Source organism: Manacus vitellinus, unplaced genomic scaffold (assembly GCF_001715985.3).
Source record: "Manacus vitellinus isolate BGI_N305 unplaced genomic scaffold, ASM171598v3 scaffold_88_pilon, whole genome shotgun sequence".
In the NCBI taxonomy this organism is placed as follows: Eukaryota; Metazoa; Chordata; class Aves; order Passeriformes; family Pipridae; genus Manacus; species Manacus vitellinus.
The window spans coordinates 1,476,847-1,501,218 of record NW_021940861.1 but is presented as its reverse complement, the minus strand read 5'-3'; the positions used below and the strand labels follow the sequence as shown (position 1 = coordinate 1,501,218).

The 24,372-nt window shown below is 35.5% G+C and overlaps 1 protein-coding gene across 1 annotated transcript in view; it reads right to left on the bottom strand.

Moving 5' to 3' along the window:
• CCDC91 (coiled-coil domain containing 91) overlaps positions 1-24,372 on the bottom strand; it is a 99,792-nt gene that overhangs the window by 35,185 nt on the left and 40,235 nt on the right. Inside the window, exon 7 of the mRNA XM_029965020.1 lies at positions 9,988-10,065. Within this exon, the coding sequence (XP_029820880.1) occupies positions 9,988-10,065 (78 nt within the window). The remainder of the gene's footprint in view (positions 1-9,987; positions 10,066-24,372) is intronic.

Sequence of the window (24,372 nt, the reverse complement as noted above, 5' to 3'; positions counted from 1 at the left end):
ATCCACTAAGACTTGTCCATAACCAGAATGTGGAATGCTGTTATAAATTTGGAATGTGCAACTATTAAAGTACCTTTCTGTGTAACACTACCTTATTTTCAGTCAGGACTAACATTTTTTGGATCTCAGATTTCTTATACAGACTGCCTAAAAGACAGCAGCACACAGAAGATAGAGAGGGAGAGTATTTCTGTTAAATATACCCAGTTTAGTGGGACCACACAAGAAGAGAAGCATATGAAAGCTGCTGAAGAAAAAAAAAAAAAAAAAGCCAGACATATTTCCCTGGCTGACAAAACTCCACATCCTCTCGGCACTGTGTAAGATCCCATGGGCCAAGCATGATCTTCACAACCACAAGTCAAGTAAAAGCAGATGGAAATTCTGAGTAACTGAAAACATAAAAGAACGCCCCCCCAGGATGTTCACACTCAAATGTGAAGCAGTGGAAGTCGAAGTGTGGAAAGTCAAAGTTACCAAGGCAGTAACAAAGACATGCTACGACCAGGAACTCTGCGTGTGAGCACGTGTGTGCACACATGTGTGCATTCACACACGCCTGGCTTGACTCTGCAGGACTTCCGAAGGCAAAAAGAGAGAGACAAAAATTTAAGACACGTGAAAAACCAAGTTAGTGTTTGTGAGGAGTTACGCTCACGGTGCTGTTCTGACGCGGGGCTTACTTAACTCAGGCTACATAAGTCTTCTTCCCTAATATTATAAAATATCCATGCCACTTTTCAAATATTCTTCAGGTTATTTATACACAACGTAGCAAACTATTTTTAACTAGTAATCCATACAGAGAAGTAGTCAAAATGACTGGGTAAGTTAAAACAGACCTAAGTTTTGCAGAAAACAGACCTTTGGCCTAAATGCAGACGAAGAAAAAAAAATCCCATCTTTCAGATAGTCTTTATTTCAGAGATATATTCCATTCATGGAACACAAGACACACATTAAATAAAATTTTGAATACTTTAAAATAAAAACCAAAAATATATTAAAAAAATTAAATTCTTCTGAAAATTTTTGAACTAACTTTTCAAATTTTCCACTAACTGTCCTCTTATGCTGTTATTCAGTCATGTTATAGTATGGCAGCAGTTTTCAGCAAAAGTTCAGTGATTTAAAAGGTTAAAAATTGTGCTTAACATATGCTTTAATCAAAGTGTAAGAATACACTTACCGGTGTTTGCATGGGATTTCTCTAACCATAGGTTTACTTTCAAAAAAAGCCAATTTATTTCCAACTAAATTTATTTCTTTTTTTGATAGAAATTCAAGCAATAGGAATAAACTCACTTCTCAAAGAAATACAACTTCTATATATGAAACTTTATATACTAAATCTCACTCTGTATAAAATAGAATTGCCACATATCACTGGCACAAATTAAACTTGTACTTTGGGGTATGGGTTCTTTTTTTTGCCAAAACTATTGTGGCAAGAAATGTTTCATGTAACTGGCACAAAAGAAAATAAAAAATTCTGATATTAGGTAAAACAGTAACAGAATTGTCATTAAGCTGCAATGGCATTTCTTGCTCATGCCAAGGGTTGAGTCACTTTCTGCACTTTGCTCTGTAAACTTTACTGGCAACTGTTAAAATCCTATTAAATGGCATAAAGAACTTTCAGTTTTCAAGGAAATAATTATTATTCATTGGATGGCATGTAGAGGTTGTTAAATTTTTAAATTTAGTTTATTATTACTATTTTTCTTTTTAGAAACAAAAGCCTTCTTTTTTATCATACACACTAGTAACACAGTTTAAATAGTACCACAGGACCGATCCTTTATTTGACTATTCCACTTGTTGGCCAAGTAAGGAGAAGGAGAGAAAACTCCTCCTGTGTAGCACAGTACTTCCAAGAATCAGGTTTCTTGATGAGAAATACAGAAGAGGGGCAAGATATCCATCCAAAGCCTTTGAAAATTTCAAGATAATCAACTACTCAAATTACTAATTAAAAAATAACTCAGTGATTTACTCACTGAACTAAAACATACATTTGGCTACTCGATGATAGGCATCTCTAACTTTCTTCAGTACAGTGACACTAAAATCTTGTCATTAATTGCTATTATGGGCAACAATTCTTATCAATGCTGAAGAACCACTTTCTTCCTTAATTAATTACATGATTACCCTGGTGGGCTAATGTTCCACAAACCTATGGGCAGTGACCTGATATCAAGATGGCATTCTTGAAGCAGACTCCTTTTAATGGCTCATTGAATCATTTCAATAAGGTTGCAGCAGAATGTAGCCCATGGCATCTGCTGCATGAAGTTAAAAGGTAGGATTTCAATATGGGTGCTCTTGTTAATTAATTAATCCTTCTATGTATCGTGCAATGAACCTCCTTGACACTGGGTGGCAAGGGTCATCACAGAATCATGGAATGTTAAGGGTTGGAAAGGACCTTAAAGATCATCTCATTCCAACCCCTTGACATGGGCAGGGACACCTTCCACTAGACCAGGTTTTTCAGAGCCCAATCCAACCTGGCCTTGCACACTTCCAGAGATGGGGAAGTCATAATATGCTCCTCTCATCTTAACAGGACTAAAGCCTATTGAATTTAACAGAAAGGAAAAATTAGGAGCCTTCATACAGCCTCAGTCCTGACTTTCACAAAGCTCTCAAACCATTACAGATGAAGCCAAACTAAAATTTCCGAGATTCGTTGATTATAGTTCTTATCCTAATATCCATATCCCGGGGGGTTTGTCAGTTAAGCAGCCTTTACAGTGCAATGAATGACAATATCTGAATTGTAGAATGTGTTAGAACCTTGTAGATCCTTGCAGGAGAGGGAGGTAGAACATGTTCTAGTGTCTGTAAACAACATGTTTTAGTTGTATGACAAAGTAATCTAAATGCTAGAATTTATTTGGGAGAAGTTCTACATTCTACTTGCTATTTTGCCACTCGGAAATTATTCATATTCCCAATGCACGTTATACTCCATCACCAAACTGTCTTAAGTTTTCTGTTCATTGTTTCTGACATATATTCATGACCAACTCTGGAGAGGTTTTTAAAGAACAAATTCACATTGTCAACGGGAAAGCTAAGGAGTAACACATGGATGTTCATATTTAACAGGAACAGTGTGGCTGCTCCCAGGGAATGGCCCAAATAACAGGACTTGTAGGACAACAATGACAGCAAATCAAGTCATCTTCTACAGCTTCGACTATCAGAAACATTTTTAACCACTCAAGAAATCCTCCTTCTTCCCCACTCTCTGATCTCTCTCCTAACCCAAAAAAGCTATCAGATAATTGATCCTGCTTTCCCTTTGATACTCAAAAATGCCTGGTGGCTTCTCACAGAACAAAGAGACTGAAACAACTTAAGAATAAGCTCTCTACAGAGTCTTCATATTCATTTTATTTTCATTTATGATGGGTTATGAAAATCACAGAAACCATTATTTCCTCAAACTGTTAGAAAAATCTTCCCAGATTTAAATGACAGTACAAAATATTTTTAAATTAAACCAAGTAAACTAAGTAAATTAGTCTGAACCTGTTTGAGCTCAGATAAAGAACTAACCTTAGCTTTAAGTTTCATACCTTAGAATAATTTTAGAAGACCCTGAATTGAAACTAGATCCAGCCATCATAATAAGATCCATAATCACCTTGGGGCATCCTCAAGGGAATAAACATCTTTTAATTACACGCTTTAGCAACGATCAGAGAATTAAGTAGCCCTGGAATGTAATTCACAGCACACTACCTGTATGGTGGGAATATTGGAGAACTTCATCCCTGCCTGCAGACCAGAGACTAAAACGTTGTACTGTACCCAGTATGAGACCAAAAGTTTAAATATCAGAAAAGACAACTGATCACAAAAATTTATCCCATATTTCTACAGGTTGTGTTATGTATTGGGTACTAGATCATCTCCAAAATTTGTCCTCATACTTGAAAAAGCAGAAGTGCAATGACTGTGGTTTTGCTGAAACCATGGCACAGACCCTCCGGCCCACTTTTAATACAACCCTATTTGCACAGCCCTAGTGCATACTGTCTTCATTCTACTGGGAACTGAAACCACAGCTGCTTACCCAGAGTTTGTTGTATGGCCAGAAGCTACAATTTATGAGAATCCTTCATGAATTATTTAGCCAAAATAGAGACCGTTACCCCCAATTCTTCAAATTCCCAAATTCCCTAAGAGCAACAAATTACCAAATCTCTTTCTTTCAACTCCCTCTTCTTATTGGAGAAAAAAAGCTAGTGAGGAAAAAAAGTCAAGAAGAAAAACAAAGTAGATTTTATTACCCCCTCTTATCTGTTCCGAAAAGCAATATAAAAGTAACTCTGACCCATGCAAAACACAGGCCTCCCAGATGCACAGCACTGTTTGAAAAACCCACATGTAACATCAGCATGAAACCAGCATAGTGATGTACATGCTGCTGGATTATGTTCTAGAATGCTACTTAAAAGCACTGCATCAAAACCCTTAGTCAACCCAAAAGAATATCCTGCTCAAGCATCATTAAGTTGCTTAAATAACTAAATACAAGCCAGTATACCCAACATCTTCTTTACTTCAAAACTGCTGAGTTAGGGTGACCAAAACTAGTTGTCTTTAAAAATAAAATTACTAATGAGAAGTAAAGTTACCATACTGTGTCAAACATACGAACTATTTTAAATGTCAGCATTAGCTTCAGCAATAGAACATAAGAATTTTTATGCTTCATAGCATTAGACAATGAGTCATCTGATTCAGCAACCTGTCTCCACCAGTAATTACTTTCTACTACTTTATTTAAGGGTGAAATGCAGTTAGCCACTTATTGAATGAGTAAACAGAGCAGAGGACACAACTGAAATTCTTTCCTGACCTGCAGAAAAGATACATTATCTCAATAAAAAATGTACACTTAACTAGTTGTGTTATAATTCAGCTATGAGCTAGGATACAGACTATATAAATAAAACTATTTAAAGATTCTCGAAAATGTCTTTTTCGACAGAATTCAACTTATCCACTTCATCCCAAGATATTGCACATTTTCACCATTGGGCTATTTCCAGGTGAGACTCCCTTCAAGTGATAATGAAACATGTCCATTTAGGTGCTATGGATTAAAGGGGGTAAAATACAAGAAAAAGGCAATGCGTTTTTTGCAAAGTGGTATAAAAATCTCAGCTTCATTTTCAACTGCTTGTGGTATCCCAGTAAGGATCAACAACTCACACTTTGAATATTATGATGGGCTTATCTACATAGCTCAGCTTTACTGACATGTGAGTGTAAAGGATTTATTTACCACAAAATACTGTTCTCACAGACTCCTGACAGAAACAAACTGGAAACTCACTCTTAATCAAACCTTTCTATTATTATACTATTTAACACTGTATTTATTGTTTCGTACTCATAAACACATATTAAAGTCATCCTTACTAAAAGTGGAGGGAGAGATTTCTTGCAATTTTTATAACTACTTTGAAAATATAAAGATGTTTCAATCTATAACAAAATATTTTTGGTAGCCAGATCTTTGGAAGATTGAGACTTGATTGCACCTCGCTTTTATCTGAATTCTGGAGAGAGACTTTCATAGCACATCACTGATATACATGAGTACTCCCATACTGTAAAAATCACAAGGAATCTCTCCTTTTCCAGCCATCAGCTCTTCATGACAAAAAACAATGTTGTTTTATATTCAAGGCTCACTTGAATTCTAGTGTGACTTGCACATGAACAAGCTTAGAAGTTGGAAGTGAAATACAAACCCTTGCAACAACTTTTGAATTTATCCTTTTATTCATGTGTCAGTACTTTCTGAGCCAGGATGTCAACTTGGAAACTTAATAAACTAAGCTGATGTTTTAAAGAGCTGAGAACTGGCCACATTTCAGAGCTTTCCCTCACTAGGGATAAACTATGTCTAAAAAAAGATATCCTGATTCTAGATTAACTTCTTTTGTAATGAAATCTTTTTAAATTTCCTCTGTTTATTAGAGGGTAACCTTTCAGTTCAGAGGTCTATTATTGACACAAATATTTTCGAAAGACAATCTGATTGCCCCCACATATTCCATACTTTGCAAATCTGGAAATCTGAAAAATCCCCACCACCTAACACTGAAAACTGACAGACAAAACTCTTACTGCAGCAAGGGCTGGAAGGAACTTTGCATCTTAAAGTTAATTTCTATAAAAGGAAACACACATCTGATTCATGCAAGCAGTCTTTTAGAAAACTAATAATTGCCTAAAATAATCTAAGGAAATAAAAATCATCTAATAAATACACCTCCCTGTAAGCTCATATTCTTTAAAGCTTACATTAGAGGATATTTTATATGGTGAGAAATATAAACAAAACAGATTAAAACTCTTAACTCCTCTATTTACAGAACTATGACAATTTCAGAACAAAAGCCTGACTAAACAAGCACAGAAGAAACTCTTATGTTGCTTGTGGTAAATATCTTAAAATGTGACGTGATCCCACAAGCATAATTTCCAAGATCTACATTTACTTTTCTTTACTGTGGTTAATTACCAGGGATAAAAGTTTAAAAAAATAATGACATGAAGGACAGAAATTAAACAAAATTAGGTAAACATGAAAAGGGGAAACCTGGCCTACACAGAACACTGAGTTAATTTTAATTGTTTTTCTGTGTTTTTAATACAAATTTTGTGACTACGTTGTAAGTGGTTTATTTGTTGAAAGAAAGATAAGAATGTGAGATGTTTAACAATAGCCAAGGCTTTTGAGGGTTTGTGCTACAAAACATCTCATGGTCTCTGTTAGTGGATTTCCCAATACACTGAGCAAGTGAATATTCCAAAGACAACTGCAATAATTCTAAGGGCTTTGGTATATCCAGGTCCTTGAAACAAGATCGTTCCGTGTTTGACTGCTTGTGTAAGCTGCATTTTCAACACTGCTGCCATGTCAAGAAGGACCTACAGCAAGGGTAGGAATTGAGAGCATTTGGCCTCAAACTTGAGCGCCTGATCTGCCTGGGGGTGCCATACCAGTGAAAGATCTGTGTGGAGAAATCCTGTTCCTTTTGCAACAAATCCCTGCCCAAAATACAAGGAAGCTACTATCAGAAAGTGTGACCCATTTTCAAACGCAGAAAGATACATCAACATCAGAAGTCTGCTGCACTATGTCTGTAAGGAGTGCAATCAGCTCTAAAGGGGAGAAAACTGTGAGTTTCTGGTTACTACCTTGGCAACCTTGTACACAGAAGTGAAACAATAGCAACCCTCTTTTCCTTTGCACACCAAAGTAAAGGCACTTTCACAAATCTACCAGCAGTAACACTTGTCTGTGCCAGGAATACAGAAAACCCAAGTCAGTCAACTTTTTTCCACTGTTGTTCAAGTCAAAGTTCCAATACCTAAATTAGAGGATTTGGAGTTTAAGGGATTCTGGGGATTATTTCCTGGGGCTAATGACGAGCAGTTCATGTTTTTACACAGCCACCCTTAACCAATGCTGGGCATTACATTCAGTCAAGTCTGCTTGGAGAAGCATTACAAAGGTATAATTGACTGGTATCGGAGAGGATTAGTCAGAATTCCAACAGTCATGACTGCAACAGAACCTAATTTGGGCCTGAGCAATCCCTTGATTGGAATAATCTGCATCAGTTCATTTTACCAAACCCCAAGGAATGCAAAATAAGACTGTGTTCATCATAGGCAAGATGTTCCTTTCCATACCTTTTAAACAATTCAGTGGACTTGCTTAGGTGAATTTCTACACTCAAGGTAATTTTGGGAATGATTAAGTAGTATGTACAAAATCTACCGAAAATGGAAATCACTTCTGCTTATAAATGATATGTATTACTGTAACACAGCCTTAAATCCTAAAGAAGACATATTTTGGCATAAAATTAAGTATGGCAAATCATTAGTAAATTAAAAGAGTCAGTGAATCTCACAATTATGTATTTCACTGCAAGGAATAATCAGATTAACTTTACATTCTTAAACAAATGCTACATGTAGGACTCCTTACTTGGTTATCTAACTAACTGCCAACATGTCTGAAAAACAGAATAAATTCCTAAAGACATAAGCAGTTAAAAAGTCCCACAAATGCAAAATATTATTTTTATAATTACAAAAAGACATTTGACTGATTTATTTAAGGGAAAAAAACCCCTTAACTCTCTTCCACATAGAAATATTAATCATGAATTAACATTTTAAAAGCATCCATGAGATTATTTTCTCAAACAAAACTAGAGATCACTTTTTCCCTTCGGTGACTTCGTTGATGATTCACTGCTATCTTTTTTTTAAAGTACATGGTAAAGGGTTAATGAAAAGGTTATTAAAGTATAAACAACCAACAAAAAAAGTTGTTTGTTTTTTTTTTAAACCTAGCAATCTTTTTTGATTTTTCTTGCTCCCCTGAAGAATAAGTCGCTGCATGTTTGCAGAGAATATTGATTGCAGTAATTTACTTGGAGGCTGGTATATCTGATATTTCTCATTAGAGTGCTCAAAATATGGCAACTAACCACATGAGGCAACAGGAAGGCTTGTATGAAGTACATTCATGTCATGGTTCCCTGGTATTAAAGAATGTCTTTATATAACTTGAATATAAACATTCTATGAGAAAAAACATACTAAATATAAATGTTGTTTAGAAACACAGTATTCAATTAACTTTCTAATCTTTTGTGCTGAATCACTGAAACTGATAAACATAATCCTTATTTTCCAGATGGAATATCAGATCTTCCCAGCTGCTGCTGACTGGCAAAATAGTTTTCAAAAATCCATATGGCACATAAATATATTCCTTTACCCAACTACACATGAAGAAATTATTCCTTAAAAGGGCCAATATCACCCCTGCAAAACTCTTCGTTAGCTCACACAAATGCATTAAAATGGTGAAAAATCATATCTAGAAAACATTCAAAACTTTTATTCAATACTATGAAAATGTTGCATTTCACAATTTTTTTTGCATTTTCAGAAAAAAAAAAGGAGGAAACATAGGTCCAGCAATTACCAATTGCTCACAGGCTTTTTCAAAATTCAAGTTCACAAAGAAACATCTAGATATTTTCTACACATCTGGCACAGAACAGACATGAAAAATGCTGATATTGAAGATGTTCAGTGGTCCATACAAAGCAGTACAGTCCAAAGAAAATTTCCCTTTGAGAACTTCTATTGCAAAATGGTCCCCAAAGAAGTAAGGCAAAAAAAACATTCTCTTAAAGAAAAGAAAAATTCTCTTCAAGAAGTGAAATGAGGGAGGTATGGAGAAGTGGGACACCACCATTGGCCATGCCTAAGTTTTCTCAGGAATGGAAACTTTCAAAGCCTTTTTCTGGATAGATTCCCTTTAGATGAAATTAGTATAAGTTGCATTAATGGACACATATTTGTGGAATTCTTACTAGATAGTTTCCATAACAGAAGAAAAGACATGGATTTATCCATGGTAACACCCAGTTCATTTATGTCACTAGCTGACAGGAACTAGAAACAACAAGAAAGAATTACACATTCAGCCTTATTCCATCCATAACTCCTTCTCTTAGTGCTGCATTGATAAAAACCTGCTGAATTGCTCTGTGATGCTGCTTTCCTGAAAGTGCAGCTCTTGAGACTGAAGAGATCCAACATGTGGATTCGTGATAAGCAATCCAAACCAAAGTTCACCACAATTGACAGCATTTTTGGTTTGTTCTGGTTTTAAGTTTCCTTACTGAAAATGGCTAACCAACTTTAGCTGAAGTTTCCCAAAGTGCAGGCTGAGAAAACATGTCATGCAAGATTTCAGACCAAACAGTCTAAATTGAAACAGAAAAGACAGTCTCAAAGTGAAAGAGGTTGAGCAATCAGAACAAGCAGAGTATACTAATAAGTTTGTACTGTAGGAAGTCATATATATTATTACAATAACATTATTTGAAAATTGTGTTAGCTTGGCAACTCATTTACCTTGAATTCTTCAACAATAATACTCAAGGCTTCATGTCCAGCTTTTCTCATGTCTTCTAATTCCTGCTTATGCTTTTCCTGTACAAAAACATGGAGAAGATTATATACAACATAAGCACCTGACATAACAATTATAACTAGTAAATACCAATTATTTTTCTCATTTTTTGGTATCTTTCATGAAGAAATGAACACAGCTTGACTCTTTAGATATATATATATGCTAAATTCAAGTAGGTCCCAGTATTAAACATATTTTTATTTCTTAATTTTAAGAAAGGAATCAAACATGAGTTAAGAAGTAAAACCATCTTCAGAGGACTTCCACCCTCCTCTTGTGCCTTTTGATGGACAGAATATCACACAGAACACTGACAGTAATTTAACACAAGCTTGGAAGTAATTTAACACAAGCATCCCAAAGAGAATGAGGCACTGTGTGCACACAGTCAGAAAGCAACAGGTAATTAATTGCTCAATAGTTATCAATGTTTCAATAGTTTTGATTTAGTGACTCTTATATGAGAAAACATGTCATTGCAAACAATTTATTCAAAAAAATACATGCTCTAATTGCTACCAAATGCATGTACCTTCAGAGATGTATCAAATAAAAACTTAAATTAGAAGGATGAAAAGATGGCATTGAACTTTCAAAATTTTCTTACAATCTAAAATTCAAGTGACTCCAGACTTCACTTCTCTTCTGTCAGACCCCTGTGAACCAAACCACTGCAGAGGCAGATGGATCCAAACAGCTGGTGAGTTCCTGAGAGGAGCAGTTCCCAAGGACACCATGGGGCAGAGAAACCTTGTGACAGCAGGAAAGGTTACAGAGCACCCTCCCTCCAGCTTGCCACTGCCTGACAACAGCCTTAGCACTCTTATATCTTTTATTTGAATCATTTTGACCTAAGTGAGCCTTTGCTAGTACAGACATTTTAAACAGGGTTCTTAATTAACATCCAACATTTCAGCAGAAATGCCAGGCATGAGTCTGCATGTACTGGGAAGTGTAGGGGCAACACCTCTCAGCAGAGATCCACAGTAGAGGATTTGTGAGGTCTGATTGGGGAAGAAGACAGTAAAGACCTCAAACTTAGTTTATTTGATTATATTTGCTCACCCTTAAGCTGACACCTCTTTCTGCAATGTTTTAAGAAGTAGATTGTCTTGAATTGTTGGGGGGAAACGCGCTCCACGCACAAACTCTGAGCAGATTCCCCACCAACCTTTGCTCTGGCACACCTGCATGGCACACAGATTGTAACAGCAATAAATGAAACCACACACAAAACTGGAAAAAAGGGTACTCGCTGTCTCACTTTCTCCTCAGCTAATTTAAAGCAACTGCATTATCTAAAGTGGATGCTTAGAAAAACTATTTTGCATCACTGTCCTAACACGTGCCAAAAACAGCATCAAAAGAGTCTTGATACTACAAATTAGGGCAAACAACCACAGCTACCTGAAAAGAAAGAAGTGGCTGCATATCAAAGTATTCTTTGATAATTATTATATTGGACTCTCATTACAATGAGATTTTCATCTCCACAAAATCATCTTTCTTTCAAAGCATCATTTAAAAAAATTGTAACAGTCAGCACCATAATGACTCTGTTAATCATTATGATTAATATATCAATTGAAGATATATATATTTCCTCCAATTCATGCAAGTATAGAGAAAAAATAATAATAATGAATGCAACAGAACTAAATCAATGAAAAACTGAGTTAAACATAATGACAATCAGCCCATAATGGCTAATTAATATACACACTAGAGTGTGCTATTGTATATAAAATACAGATTGGTCACTATTTCTATTCTGAAATAAGAATGTGAGCTCTCCAGAACTAAAACACAGGGGTGTCTCCAGGTCTATAGCAAAGCAAATATTTTCACTTTGGTCATATCATCAACATCCTAGTGAAAGATACAGCTAAGAACTTAAAGATAAGGACAAATACAGGAAGGAGAGAAAGATTTCTGATTCCCCTACATAACCAAAAGCATGCAGTATGTAAAATCTTAAGCTCACCACAGGAACCAAGGAGGTAGTATGATTTACTTTATACAAGTAAGTATCATTTATACCTGGACTATAACAATGGAAGACTTTGAAGTGAATAATGAAGTGAGGTAGCAAGCAAACTTTCATGAGCAACTGCCTCACATAGTGGTGAAGACATTTCCTGCTGAGTTAGATCTTGGTTGAGCCAGAGCTGAGTGACTGTGAACATACCAGTCTGCTGGGAGATATTATGACTGATTAAATGTGAAAAACTATGCAAAGGAAATAGTACAGAAGAGCCTGTACATGCCCCAAACTGAAACATAATTATAGTTCCCATACCACTCTTCAAGTATTTGCAGTGTATAACACGGCTCTCTACCCTATCATATTTAAGACATTAATATTCTATGAAGAAAAAATACAATTTAAATCTGCTCGTTTTTTTTCTACAGGATGTGAACAGAGACTCTTCACTGAAGAGGACATTAAATAAGAAAAGCAAGAGCTAAAACACATGCAGAACAATCTGTTAATTAATACTCAGTGTTCCTAGCATTAATATACATTTTGCTAGCAAAACTGTATGATATGGTAAATAGCACAGGGGACTTGGCTCAGAAGCCTTCTCTGTCTGCCTTCAAGTTTCTAAAATATTATACAGATAGTTATTTCTTTGGGATAAAGTTGCCAGGGCAACTTAGGCCCTGTATGCTTTCCTACTTTCCCATAAAATCTAAATGATGGGACATGATAGCAAAAGAAAGTAAGGAAGAAAGAGTGAACAGGAGAGCAGTCCCAGGGAAGCTGACAGGAGAGTGCTTCCATTAAACAACCCAATAAGCATGAAAGGAATTCTTGCCTTCATTAGGATATTCTCACGTCTCTTATCTGAAAAGCATCAGTTTTTCAGATTTAATTAAATTCCACCATTGTTCATAAAGAACAAAATATTAATTTGGAAAGGGTTGCCAGCTGTCATCAATAGCTACTGATACTGAACAATACCCAACACAATTTTATATACTGCATGTATTTAAAAATATGTCAGTATATATGTAGTTCTCTACTACAGTATATTTTATTACTATATATAAATATGTATGAAAAAACTACACTAGGAGAGTTTTCCTTCTTCCTATAAATAGGAGACCAGCCAGAAACCAGCAGTGTACCCAAGATGTATATGCTGGGTCTGATTCTGGTCAATACCTTCATCTGGATGATGAGGCAATGTATATTGTATTTTCATAGAGGTGTACTATTTGTAACATAATGATGTTCATAGCACATTCCTAGAGGACACCTTCAGTTCTTTTGAAGTGTTTAAAAACCCAAGACAACTACAGAGAAACTTGAAATTCAGTCCAGTATCTTCAAAAGCATGCAGGCAGAAATGTTATTTAAGCATGAATAAAAGCTTCCTAGGATTTAATTCTAGAAGACATAAAACAAGAACTCATAGCCTCATTATATGTAAATACTCATTGTAAGACTGTAAGATTAACATATCTTTGAAATTTTTCCAATGTAAGAAAAGAATGAATTGTTTTCCTCCTTCCTTGTTTTTGCAATATAGAAAATTAGTTTAATTATAACATAAACAGTCCTATTTAGCACTAAATCAACAGAAACAGAAGTTATATCTTTACATTTGAATCTCCTTTTCATTTTCAGTATCTGAACTATTTTCTTTGGCTGCCTCTTGATACAAAACTCCAGAAGCAAACAGTGGTGCTATAGTTACCTCTTCCTTGAATCTTCTTTTTCTGGTTTGTAAATACATTTTGGAACACTAAAAACATTCCAAAGCAGATATGCTATCTGAAAACTAAATGATCAACAGCTATTTTCCCATCAAAGCACAAGCAAAGCATCTTCAACACAAAGTGGTTGCCATGTTTATTCAAGGCTTCAAATGCTTTTTTTGTTTGTTTCCTGAACACAAGGGATGACATGCAAGCTGAAAAAAACCTGACAGAGCCTGCAGGACAACCAGAGACAGAAGTAATCATCTTTTCATTAAGTTGCTGTACTTGCTTCATTAGAAATGTGACAAGAATTTAGATCGGAAGACAAAATAATCAACAGTTTGGGAAACTGAGTATCAAATCAAGGCTGGGTTTCATAGTACAAGCTCCTGTTCTAACATGGCAGATACATTTAAAACAATCAAAAATGTTATATTCCATACAACAGTGATTTAGATTTACAGTAACTGATTTTCTGACTAGTTTAACATTTCAAATACTGCATTAATCAGATTTTGGTTCAGGCATTCCTGACCCTGCCCTTAATTGGCAATGAGGTAGGCCAGTTTGGAGTAAAATGTTCCAAATAATTCAGCTTGGGGAATATCCCCTGGATTGGAGTTATGACTTTAGTGACTAGGAGTGGGATATTTATTTTTCTCAGTTTATGACCAAAGTATTAAATCACAAAATCACACAATCATTCAAGTTGGAAGGGATCTCTTAAGGTCATCTAGTTTAACCTTCTTCTGAAAGCAAGACCAACAGTGAATTCAAACCAGATTGTTTAGATTCTTGTCCAGTCAGACCTTGAAAAACTCCAAGGATGGAGATTTCACAACCTCGCTGGTTAAGACATCCCAGTGCTTATCTTCATCATTAAATATTTTTTTTTCCTTATACCAAGTTGCAACCTCTCATGTTTGAATTTATCATCATTTCCTCTACCCATCTCTGTAGAGCCTGCCTAGCTCTATTTTCCTGTAGGCATTGGACATCTGGTATTAGGTTCCCTCTAAGCCTTCTCTTCTCCAGATCAAGTTATACAATGTACATTGCATTCCTCTCATCCACTCTCTAGGTGTTTCATCACAGAAGACAATTGGCTGGGTCAGGCATAATTTATGTTTTGGTAAATCCACGTTGGCTATTGCCAATCACCTTGTTCATGTGCCCAGAAATGACTGCCAAGAGCACTTGCACCATGATATTCCCAAAGCCCAAAAGGCTGGCAAGCTTGGATCCATCCATCATCCTCCTTGTCTTTTTCCAATAATCAGAGACTTCCCTCAGAAGTCTCTCATAGTGACACAGAACTCTCTCACAGTGACTCTCATCACTCCTGGACTCTCTGGTCTGAAGCTGCTCATTGTTATAAACGACAACTCTTTTCTTCCATGGCTTTTTAATGAGCTGATACTCATCTGTACTAAAGATCCAGCCACACAACATACCCCAACACATCCCAGTTACTTCAGTGATGTCAAATATAACACATGAAGCTCCAGCTCCTCCTCCTTGCTTCCCAGACTCCACGTATTTGCATATGCACAGTTGAGAGGGACCCCTGAAATCAGTTCAATTGTTGTGCTGGTTGACACATGAGAGCCTGGTTTGGCTTATTTCTTTTACCAACTCCCATCTCTGGGGTGACTAAACTCACACTTCTTACAAATAAATAATGTTAAACTTGCAGCTGAGAGAAGAAAGTCTTGCTTGACTCCTTTTCAAGCAACACGTAAGATGGACCATACAAGATGACAGTATTTAATTCTTAAATGTGTGTTTAAAAACTTTGGCTTGATTAGCAAAGACGATGACAACATCTAATTGCCTGTCAGTAATGAAGTTCCAGTTCTACAGTATTTGTAACAAACAACACACTGAAGCCCCCCCACAACACCCTCCTCATACTTTGGAGCCCAGATATGAACCTGGACACCTAAGAGCATTCCCATGTGAAAACTCTAACATTCATTTATTTATTTCTCTATTTCACTTTCCATGAAACATGGATGCTACTGAACTGAAAGCAAAACTTACTCCAGAGGAGAAAAGCTTTGTTTCTGGGGGTGGAGTAGGTGGAAAATCTAACCAATCTCTTAAAAGGATGATATATTTAACCTATTCTCTTCCTCAAAGAAAAGCAGTCTCACCAAAATCCCAGTCAAAATAACCAAAAACTAACCTTTTTTTTTTTAATTATTTAGGCTAGAAAACATCAGATGTAACATTACAAAAGAGTAAGCAAGATTGATAACACCTGAAGTTACTTAAGGGTAACTAAAAGTTATGTTGGATTTTAATTGGGTTTTGATGTTTTGTTGGGTTTTTGTTTGTTGGTTGTTTGTTTTTTTTAAATTTAATTGCAATTTGAAAAACAGACTGGTTAGATTTTAAAAATTATAGATCATTAAGCCATGTCATCTATTTTTAACAAGTCCTACTATTGGTCACTAAAGGCAAATGGATTCATACAGATAAATATTCAAAATTCTAAAGCTATAGTGCAAACAACAAAACTAGACATATACCTGTGCTTTTTCAAAAATACTCCATGAAGAATACAACTTGAGATTCTCGACAGTGATGTGGCTGTTTAATTTATTTTATATACTCCATTTACTTACTGATCTTGATGCTATTAACACTTAAAAAAAGAAATTGTAAGAAAGATTGACAAATGCATAAATTTGAGACAGGGACTGACTTTTCCATTGCTGTATCTAACACTTACTCACTCCCTAGATCTTTTTCATGTTGCCATTACATCATTTCTAGAATATATTCTTGCACTCCTCACTCTGTCCTTCCCTTCAACGATGGTAAAACCACGGTTCTTATCTTTGAATTATTTTATTTTGAACAACAGTAACTCCATAGCTTCTTCTTTAATCTATTCAATATGCCGCAGTTAAAAAACAAAAAAAAAAAGCCAACCTCCCCTCGCCAAAAAAAAACCCAAACCAAAAAATCCCACCAAATATCCCCACAGCAGAAAAAACCCTGCCCCCCAGTAAGAACCCTCTTGATGCTGAAAGAGTGCAAGGGAGAAGCAGAGGGGTTCTAATTTGGACACAAATATTATTTCCTCTAACTTCACAAACCAAGACCTTACAAACATCGCCCCTTTCGAGAGTCCCTCGGTTCCTTTTCAGCCAAGCCAGCTGGCAAGGATGCAGAAACAAACTCAGTCTGCCTTTGTTGTATGTGAGAAATTAAAATGTAAATACATCTTAAAAGGCTGTAGCATTAAGACTGAATTTGACAGAAAGTTTTAGCTGTATTTTAACTTGGTTTGAAGCTTCTGAGTTTTTTATACTACGTCAGACCTCCCACAAATTGGCTAATCCAGATGAGAAAAATCATGATTAAGGCACGTTCTTGTTCTGAGCAGCTCCCCTCTTCAGAGGGGCACAAACATCGCTTACAGTAAGGCTCTTGGCTAAAAGTCTTTTCAAAAAGGGAAAGCAAATCCTGTTGGAATATAACCTTCCTCAACTGGATATACGCAGATTTATTAAGCATATGTAAAGGTGTTTGAAGGACTGGAGGTCACATTTAAAAATGTAAAGTAGTGCAGCAGCAATTAAGAACACAAAATATCAAAAAAGAACCGAAATAAAAATTTGATTCTTCCTTAAAAAATACTGTTTCTGTTTGTGCAATGGAAGATTTGTCAGCTATGGCAGTGATTGGTATATGATAATTTAACTGGTGGTGACAGAACAGGACTGTGTTGAAAGTTGATAAAATACTGTCACAGGAATTGCAACATGCCTCAAAGAGCTGCTATTTTTATTTAATAAATAATCAGTTCTCAAAGAATGTGCAAGTAAAGACAAACGATGTAAGAAGGAGGGCAAGTGCCAGTAGAGCCTTATCCATGTGAGAACTCTTTAATGAAAATATTATGGGAAATATCAGATTTCTTCAGACTATTCCTGTAGTCTTTGTTAGCTACAGTATCCTTTTTTGCCCTGCATGTGAGATGTCCACTGCATTTTTGGCTGAATATCACAAAGGCCTGAATAATTTTCCTCAGTTAACAACTGTCACCATATTCAGAGGAAATAACAGTATAGGATATATAGAACCAGCCTAATCTATCTTAAAACAATAACAGCGGACGTGTTAAAGTGACACAGAGCTAAAATGCACCTCTATAAGCAATGAGTCCAAGTCCCATTCACTTAAGGAACTCCTCAGCACTGCAGCTGAAATGCAGCTGCTCTGGGACGGGGCACCGGGGCTTCCTGTGCAGGTGAGGGAACTCCCAAGGGGCAGAGGTATGATCACACCCCCCATGAAACCCAGGAATTGTCCTCTCCAGTGACCTCTTTTCAGGGCTGTGCTTTATTTAATTCTTTAAACCAAATATTTCACAAAACAGTGCCACAAAAGCAGGTATCAAACACTGTCTGAAATGATGGTTTAGCTCAGAAACATGGAAACTGATATCTCCTTAAAGAGCCAATCATAAACCATTCACTTCTAATCATAAAAAGTACTTTTTCAGTTTACAGTTTGAATGTAAGGGAGGTTCAGAATGTTTTACATTATATGTTGCTTATGGACACAAACTAAGTTTTCCTTCTGAGCTTGCCTGAATTAACCAAAATTTATTTCAAATTTTCTACCTATCAGATCAATGGGAATTTGCTTTTCAATGACCTGCTCACTTCTTAACTTATCTCAAAAGTCAGACTACAAACTCAGGCCCTTGAAAACGCAGCACAGAAACTTGGATTGTTCTCTCTAAATAGAAATGAAGTACATTAAGTGCACACTTAATAGCAGAAATTTTTGTTAAAATATAAAGAAAATTATAATACATGAAAAAAATTCAAAATTTCTCTCAGTCCTTTATTGCAGTATGTTACATTATTTTTAAGCATTACTCAGACTTCCATTTTCATAATTCCACTATGATATTTATTTCTGGAAATTAATGTTGACCATCCTAAACAATTATTTGCCTGAGAATGTTCAGATTTGTAAGGTGCATCCAAAACCAAAATATTGTATCTGTTTAGCAATACATTTGAATAATAGATCTATTTTTAAGGAACTAGGAAAGTCTGTTTTATTTCAATATCCTTCAGGTTTAAGAACAGATATTCTAGTTTTCATTATTATCAGTTTTCTTTCAGTGATAAACCTTCAGCCAAGAATAGTAAAAAAGTTCTCATTAGTTTAAGTACGTGATTATTTTACATGTCACATGCTGTTCTGGACCCTTTAAGCCTTTAATGAGGAAAAAAACTTATAAAACAGCAAAACCTTGTTTATTTATTAATTTAAGAGCAGCGACAGTAAAGTAACTAAAAATAATTTATGTCACTATGGCTATCTGTAAACAAAACCAAAAATAATCACTGTAAGAATATACACTAGAAAACTGCTTTGACCTTATAAACATGCATTTTTATTTGAAGGAAAAAAAAAAGGAACAGCAGTTTAGTTATGTTGATTTATGACTAGAACTGAATTACACCTTTTCTTATCTGTATCACTTCCCAAACATTATTTTATTGTTCTTTTAAAACTTCTCATAATCAGATGGTAGTTTTCAAACCTTGATGCTACATTTATATTCTATTGTGCTCACTGCAATAACTAATACTTTACCACTGGAACTGCTTTCTCAGCATCAGGAGCTATATAGGAGTGACCTGTTAGATGTCTTTGCAGTAGTTTAAAATACTAGTTATTTGTTGACATTTTGCCTATATATTAGCATTTGGGCAGTTTACTCGAGTAAAAAGTACCTAAAACTTAAAGACATAATTAATAAGTAAGTTTCCAAGGTAACTGAGAATGCAAGAATAAACTTAACTTTGATATGTAAGTCACAAGAGTTTGATGGTTGTGTAATAACTTCCAGTGTGTGAATTAGTTAGATTAGAATACGTTTATACAAATAAATTTTCTTAATAATTGCAAATTATACATTTCAGTGGATCACTGTTTCAATACCAAATTTAATACAGATTGAAGAACTCAAAGGTGTAACAGGTTAATTAGGCAATAAAATGTTCAGCAATATACTTAGCTGCATTCTGCAGCCATTCAAAGTTTATTAATGAACTATGAACCAAATCAGATGATTTAACAGTTAAAGGGCAATGAAGAGACAATTCTTCAAAATTCTCCCAAAATATCAACTTAATATTTGCTGTGCATCTTACTTCTTCCAAGTATATAAACGCTGAATACAAAAATGCCGTTAAAGGTATTAAATAATTGTGACTAATTTGGCAAAGATTTACTATTTTCATAGTAAGCAGTGGTCAAGTACTCACAATAATTACGTGTCAGATGACTTACATTGAACACAAACAGGACCTGAGTGGATCCAGGGACATGGAGATGCTTTGGAACTGTTCCTGACATTTTTAAAGGAAGTTTATACCAAGTAACAGGTATTTGGACTACAATCATTGTCTTAAGAGTACCATTATCCTAGTTTTACTCTACACAGGTTTCTTAATTTTGAGTACATTTTGCACATTTTCATTATCCCCTCAAAAATCCAGTAAGACACTATCCCTACAAAAGCTAGATCTTGCTAAGACAAGCTTTTTGGTAAAGAACTCCGACTGGTCAGTGTTACATTTACCTGGACATTTCACAACTGTTTTAATTAGAATTTCCATATTAAATAGAAAAAAAAGAAAAAGATTAATCATCCTGAACACACTTGCTGCGAATGTGCAAATGGAGATGGGCAGCAGCTGTTACAGACTTCTGACACACTAAACATAAATTAGCAAATGCATTCAAAGAAATCAAGGATACACTGGCATAAAACAGGTCAGGACAAGCAGAAAGCAGTCATGACACAAAAACTGATTCTAAAAAAAAACTGTTTTACTTATACCTACTTGCACATCAAGAAAATGAAAGTTGTTTAAGCCCAATTTTTTGGATATCTTTAAAATCAGGGAGCGAAAGGAGGCACGTAAGTGTAAAAGTATAAATGCTAGGCACACTTCATGACTGTAACTGAAAACTAGATTATAAGGCAAGTCAGGGATCTCAAAACTGTTACATAAAAGCACAGCAGCATAAGAGAGGTATATTTGAACACATTTTTTTAAAATTTTTAAATTTAATATTTTAAAAACAAAGTCACTATGCTTAGTCTTATAACCAATCTTCTAATAATTCTGAAACAAACCAACAAAATAATTAATAAAAGAAGAATTGAAGTTTAAAAGGAAAACATAAAGGCAAGAGAGCAGAATCTTTTCCTAAGAGAAATAAAAAGTTAATTTTCCTCATATTTGGAAAAATAATTTCGAGGAAAGAAGACATCAAAACTGGGGAGAAAAAAACAGGCCAAAAGATAAACAGCTCTGAAATTACTAATAAATAAAGACTTTGAATAAAAATGAGTGTCTGAAAGAAGAGTACATAGAGTAATATTAAAAAAAATTAAAGGTGAATAAATAAATGTGAGGTATCTGGCACTCACTTGAAAAAGAGGTGGGCAAGGGATTGTTGCCATATCCATAAATACCTTTCCCAGTTCAGCAAAAAGATGCACTGCTATCTGTTAAAGTGTCTTTTCTGAAATTCCCCCTTTTTCTGTGTTCCATAATTTTAAACCCTGCTGTGACCCATGAAATTTCCTGGAATCTCATTTAAAAATTTGTTTGCAGGTACAGTACATAAACTTTTTTTTTCACACCTATTTTTTGTTATTAGCATTCTGTCTCCTCTATGTCTGCACCTAAAACCAACCTAAATATTTTCTTAGAAGATGGTGTTTAACAGGATGTAAGTCATATATTAGTTTTGTAAGAAAACATACATTTTCTAGTACTCCAGCCATAAAAACCACCTACCTCCAAGACCTGTTTCCAATCTCCTGCAGAACACCTTTTCCAGAATCATAAATGCACTCATCTGGAAGGAAAGACCAGGAAGGCGACGACAGGGTGTTGCCTCTTATGTGACAGGGGAGTTGGAATGCCTGGAGCTCTGTTTTGGGGTAAGGGATCAGGGAAGAACTTGGGGATGAGGAAGGAGCCTCCCATTCACAGGTCCTGGTCCTCGGGAGGAATGTCATCAACCCCACTATTTGCTGAAGGGACAACACAGAGATCCAGGAGATTCCTGGGGCACACTGACAACAGCTTCCTAACACAGCAGTCTCCAAGGCACTCCACTGAACCTGATCCTTAGAAACATGGAAGGACTGCCTGGGAATGTGAAGATTGATGGCAGCCTGCCTTGGCTTCAGTGACCATGAGAGGGTGGAGTTCAGGAGAGGGGGAGGAACGAGGCAAAAAGCAGGATCACAATGTTGGACTTGAGGAAAGAAGTCTGTTTGTGGGACTGCTTGGGACACGGGACACAACCCTAGAAAGAAGGTTCCAAAAGAGCTGGTTCCTACTCAGGGATTATCTCCTCCAACCTCAGCAATGGTTCATTGTGACAAGCAGGAAGTCAAGCAAAGGCAGCAGGAGGCCTGCATGGGTGAACAAGAAGCTCCTCACTAAACTCCAACATAAAAAGGATGTGGAAGCACCACCTTCAAAAACAAGGAGGCAGACACACCCAAGTCTGCATCCTGGTGTATAGGAATTTGTGTGATATCTGGGTCCAATGTATTAAAAAAAAACCCAAAGTAACATGCAATATTAATCACAATAAAAATAAATTCCCTCTAAATTAAGAGGGAAGAAACAAGCCCAAAACCTCACGTTTACCTTTCCTGTCCTTATGTAACTGCACTTTAAGTCTTTTCCTCATAATTTGAAGCTGTACAATTTAAATGTGACATTTGTACAGCTACTCACATAAAAAGTTCCCCAAATATCAACAGTTACAGAAATAAATAAATGTAATAACACCTAACACAGCAATGATTTTATTTAAGTTATCATTCCCTTTAATCCCATCTGGGTGTTATTGCATGACCTAGTGAAGTTTCTTTGGATCATTACGTGCTGATCTGTCAATGTTTTCTTCAGTATAAGCTTCCTCTCTTACCTTTCTAAAACACCACTTAAAAAGGAGCCTATCTGACCTGCTTTTTTACACCCAAAACTGTTATTTGAAGTGAAATTACAGTACTAACCTAATTCATTTCCAATCACGACTCTCTGCAATAACAGTAATAGTGCTAAATATAATAAGCACATTAAAGTAACTTTTTCAATAAAAATTTAGAAGATTTTTCCCTAAAAAAAAAAATGGCAGAACAGAAACAAGGGTTTCCAAAAGAAAATGATTTTGGTGTTTTTAAAGCAACTATAGATTTGTTAAGTTAGAAGAAGTCAGTTGCCAAAAGAAAAAAAAAAGAGTTTATTTTAAAAAGAAGGATCACACCACATCAACAACATTGTTCTTTAAAAAACCAGCCTGTTTAAGTTCCAGAAAGGGATGATGATGGGAAAAAATGTGTATAACCACAACTAGAATTTTCCAGCAGTAATGCAGTATTTCTTCAAATGTGACTGTGTGGTAAATCAGAGAAACAGCAAAGTATGATCCAGTTCTTAGTGAATCATCCAAACCAGTTGTCTGCAGATAGACCAAACATCAGAAGTCTTATCAGCTTAACAATCTGTCCAAAGAATCAAGTTCCTACTCAGAGCATTAGAACCCAGTCACAATCTTCCCTTCACAAATTAAGTGTTCCCTCACTGTTCTGCAAATAAGAGAACATCACCTACTAAGCAGGAATGTTCATTTCACTATTGATGGATTTTCACTGTAGTAAAAATTAGGGTTTAGTAGTTTTAAAATGCAGCCTTTGTTCATTTCTATAACATATTGTAATGTGGCTACAGCAAAATTTCAGACTTACAGGATTAAAATGACCCCTAATTCTGCATTATAGTCAAAAACATTTATTACCTACTAGCTCTAAATGTCTTGAAAATATGTAGCACCTCACATCTAGAGGAGCTGGTGTTAAAAGTTGGGATGAACATATATATATGACCATGTGATCAAAAAAGTGACTGACACACCAACAAAGAAAATATAAAAGTCAGACATACATTTGCACCTGCTTCTTTCCTGTCTAAAACAAGCAAGGAATTATAAGGCTAACATGGCAACTTTATGGTTGCAACACTGCACACAAGTCAAACCCCCTAAAATTACACTTCCCACAGCAATTTTAACTCAGCTCCAATTCATAAGCAAAGAAGTTAGAAATAAAGTATGTTATTTTGCCTCTTAAATACTAAAAACACTGAATCAGGAATGTGGGAATCATAACTCCAATTTTACTAGCTTATATGAATTCAAGATCTCAAAGAGACCATTGCATTAAATATCCAAATAACTCTGTAATACTAGTTAATACCAATTTGTTTATTCTATTTATGAACCCACTGCTGCCCCTTTACTGTCTCTGGTTGTTGTAGTAACATATGGAAACAACATTAAGAATGTGAAAATACTATGTGGTCTGTTCAATCCTGATTTTTTAAAAGCTAATTATATTTAGATGAAACACAGAACTTTTTACTTTTTGGTTTTACACAAGTACAAATGTGGCAATGCTCCATTGTCATCCATTGGTTAAATGCTAACACTATACCAAAGACTTGGAATTCTGTCTCCCATGATTAGGAATAATAATTATCACT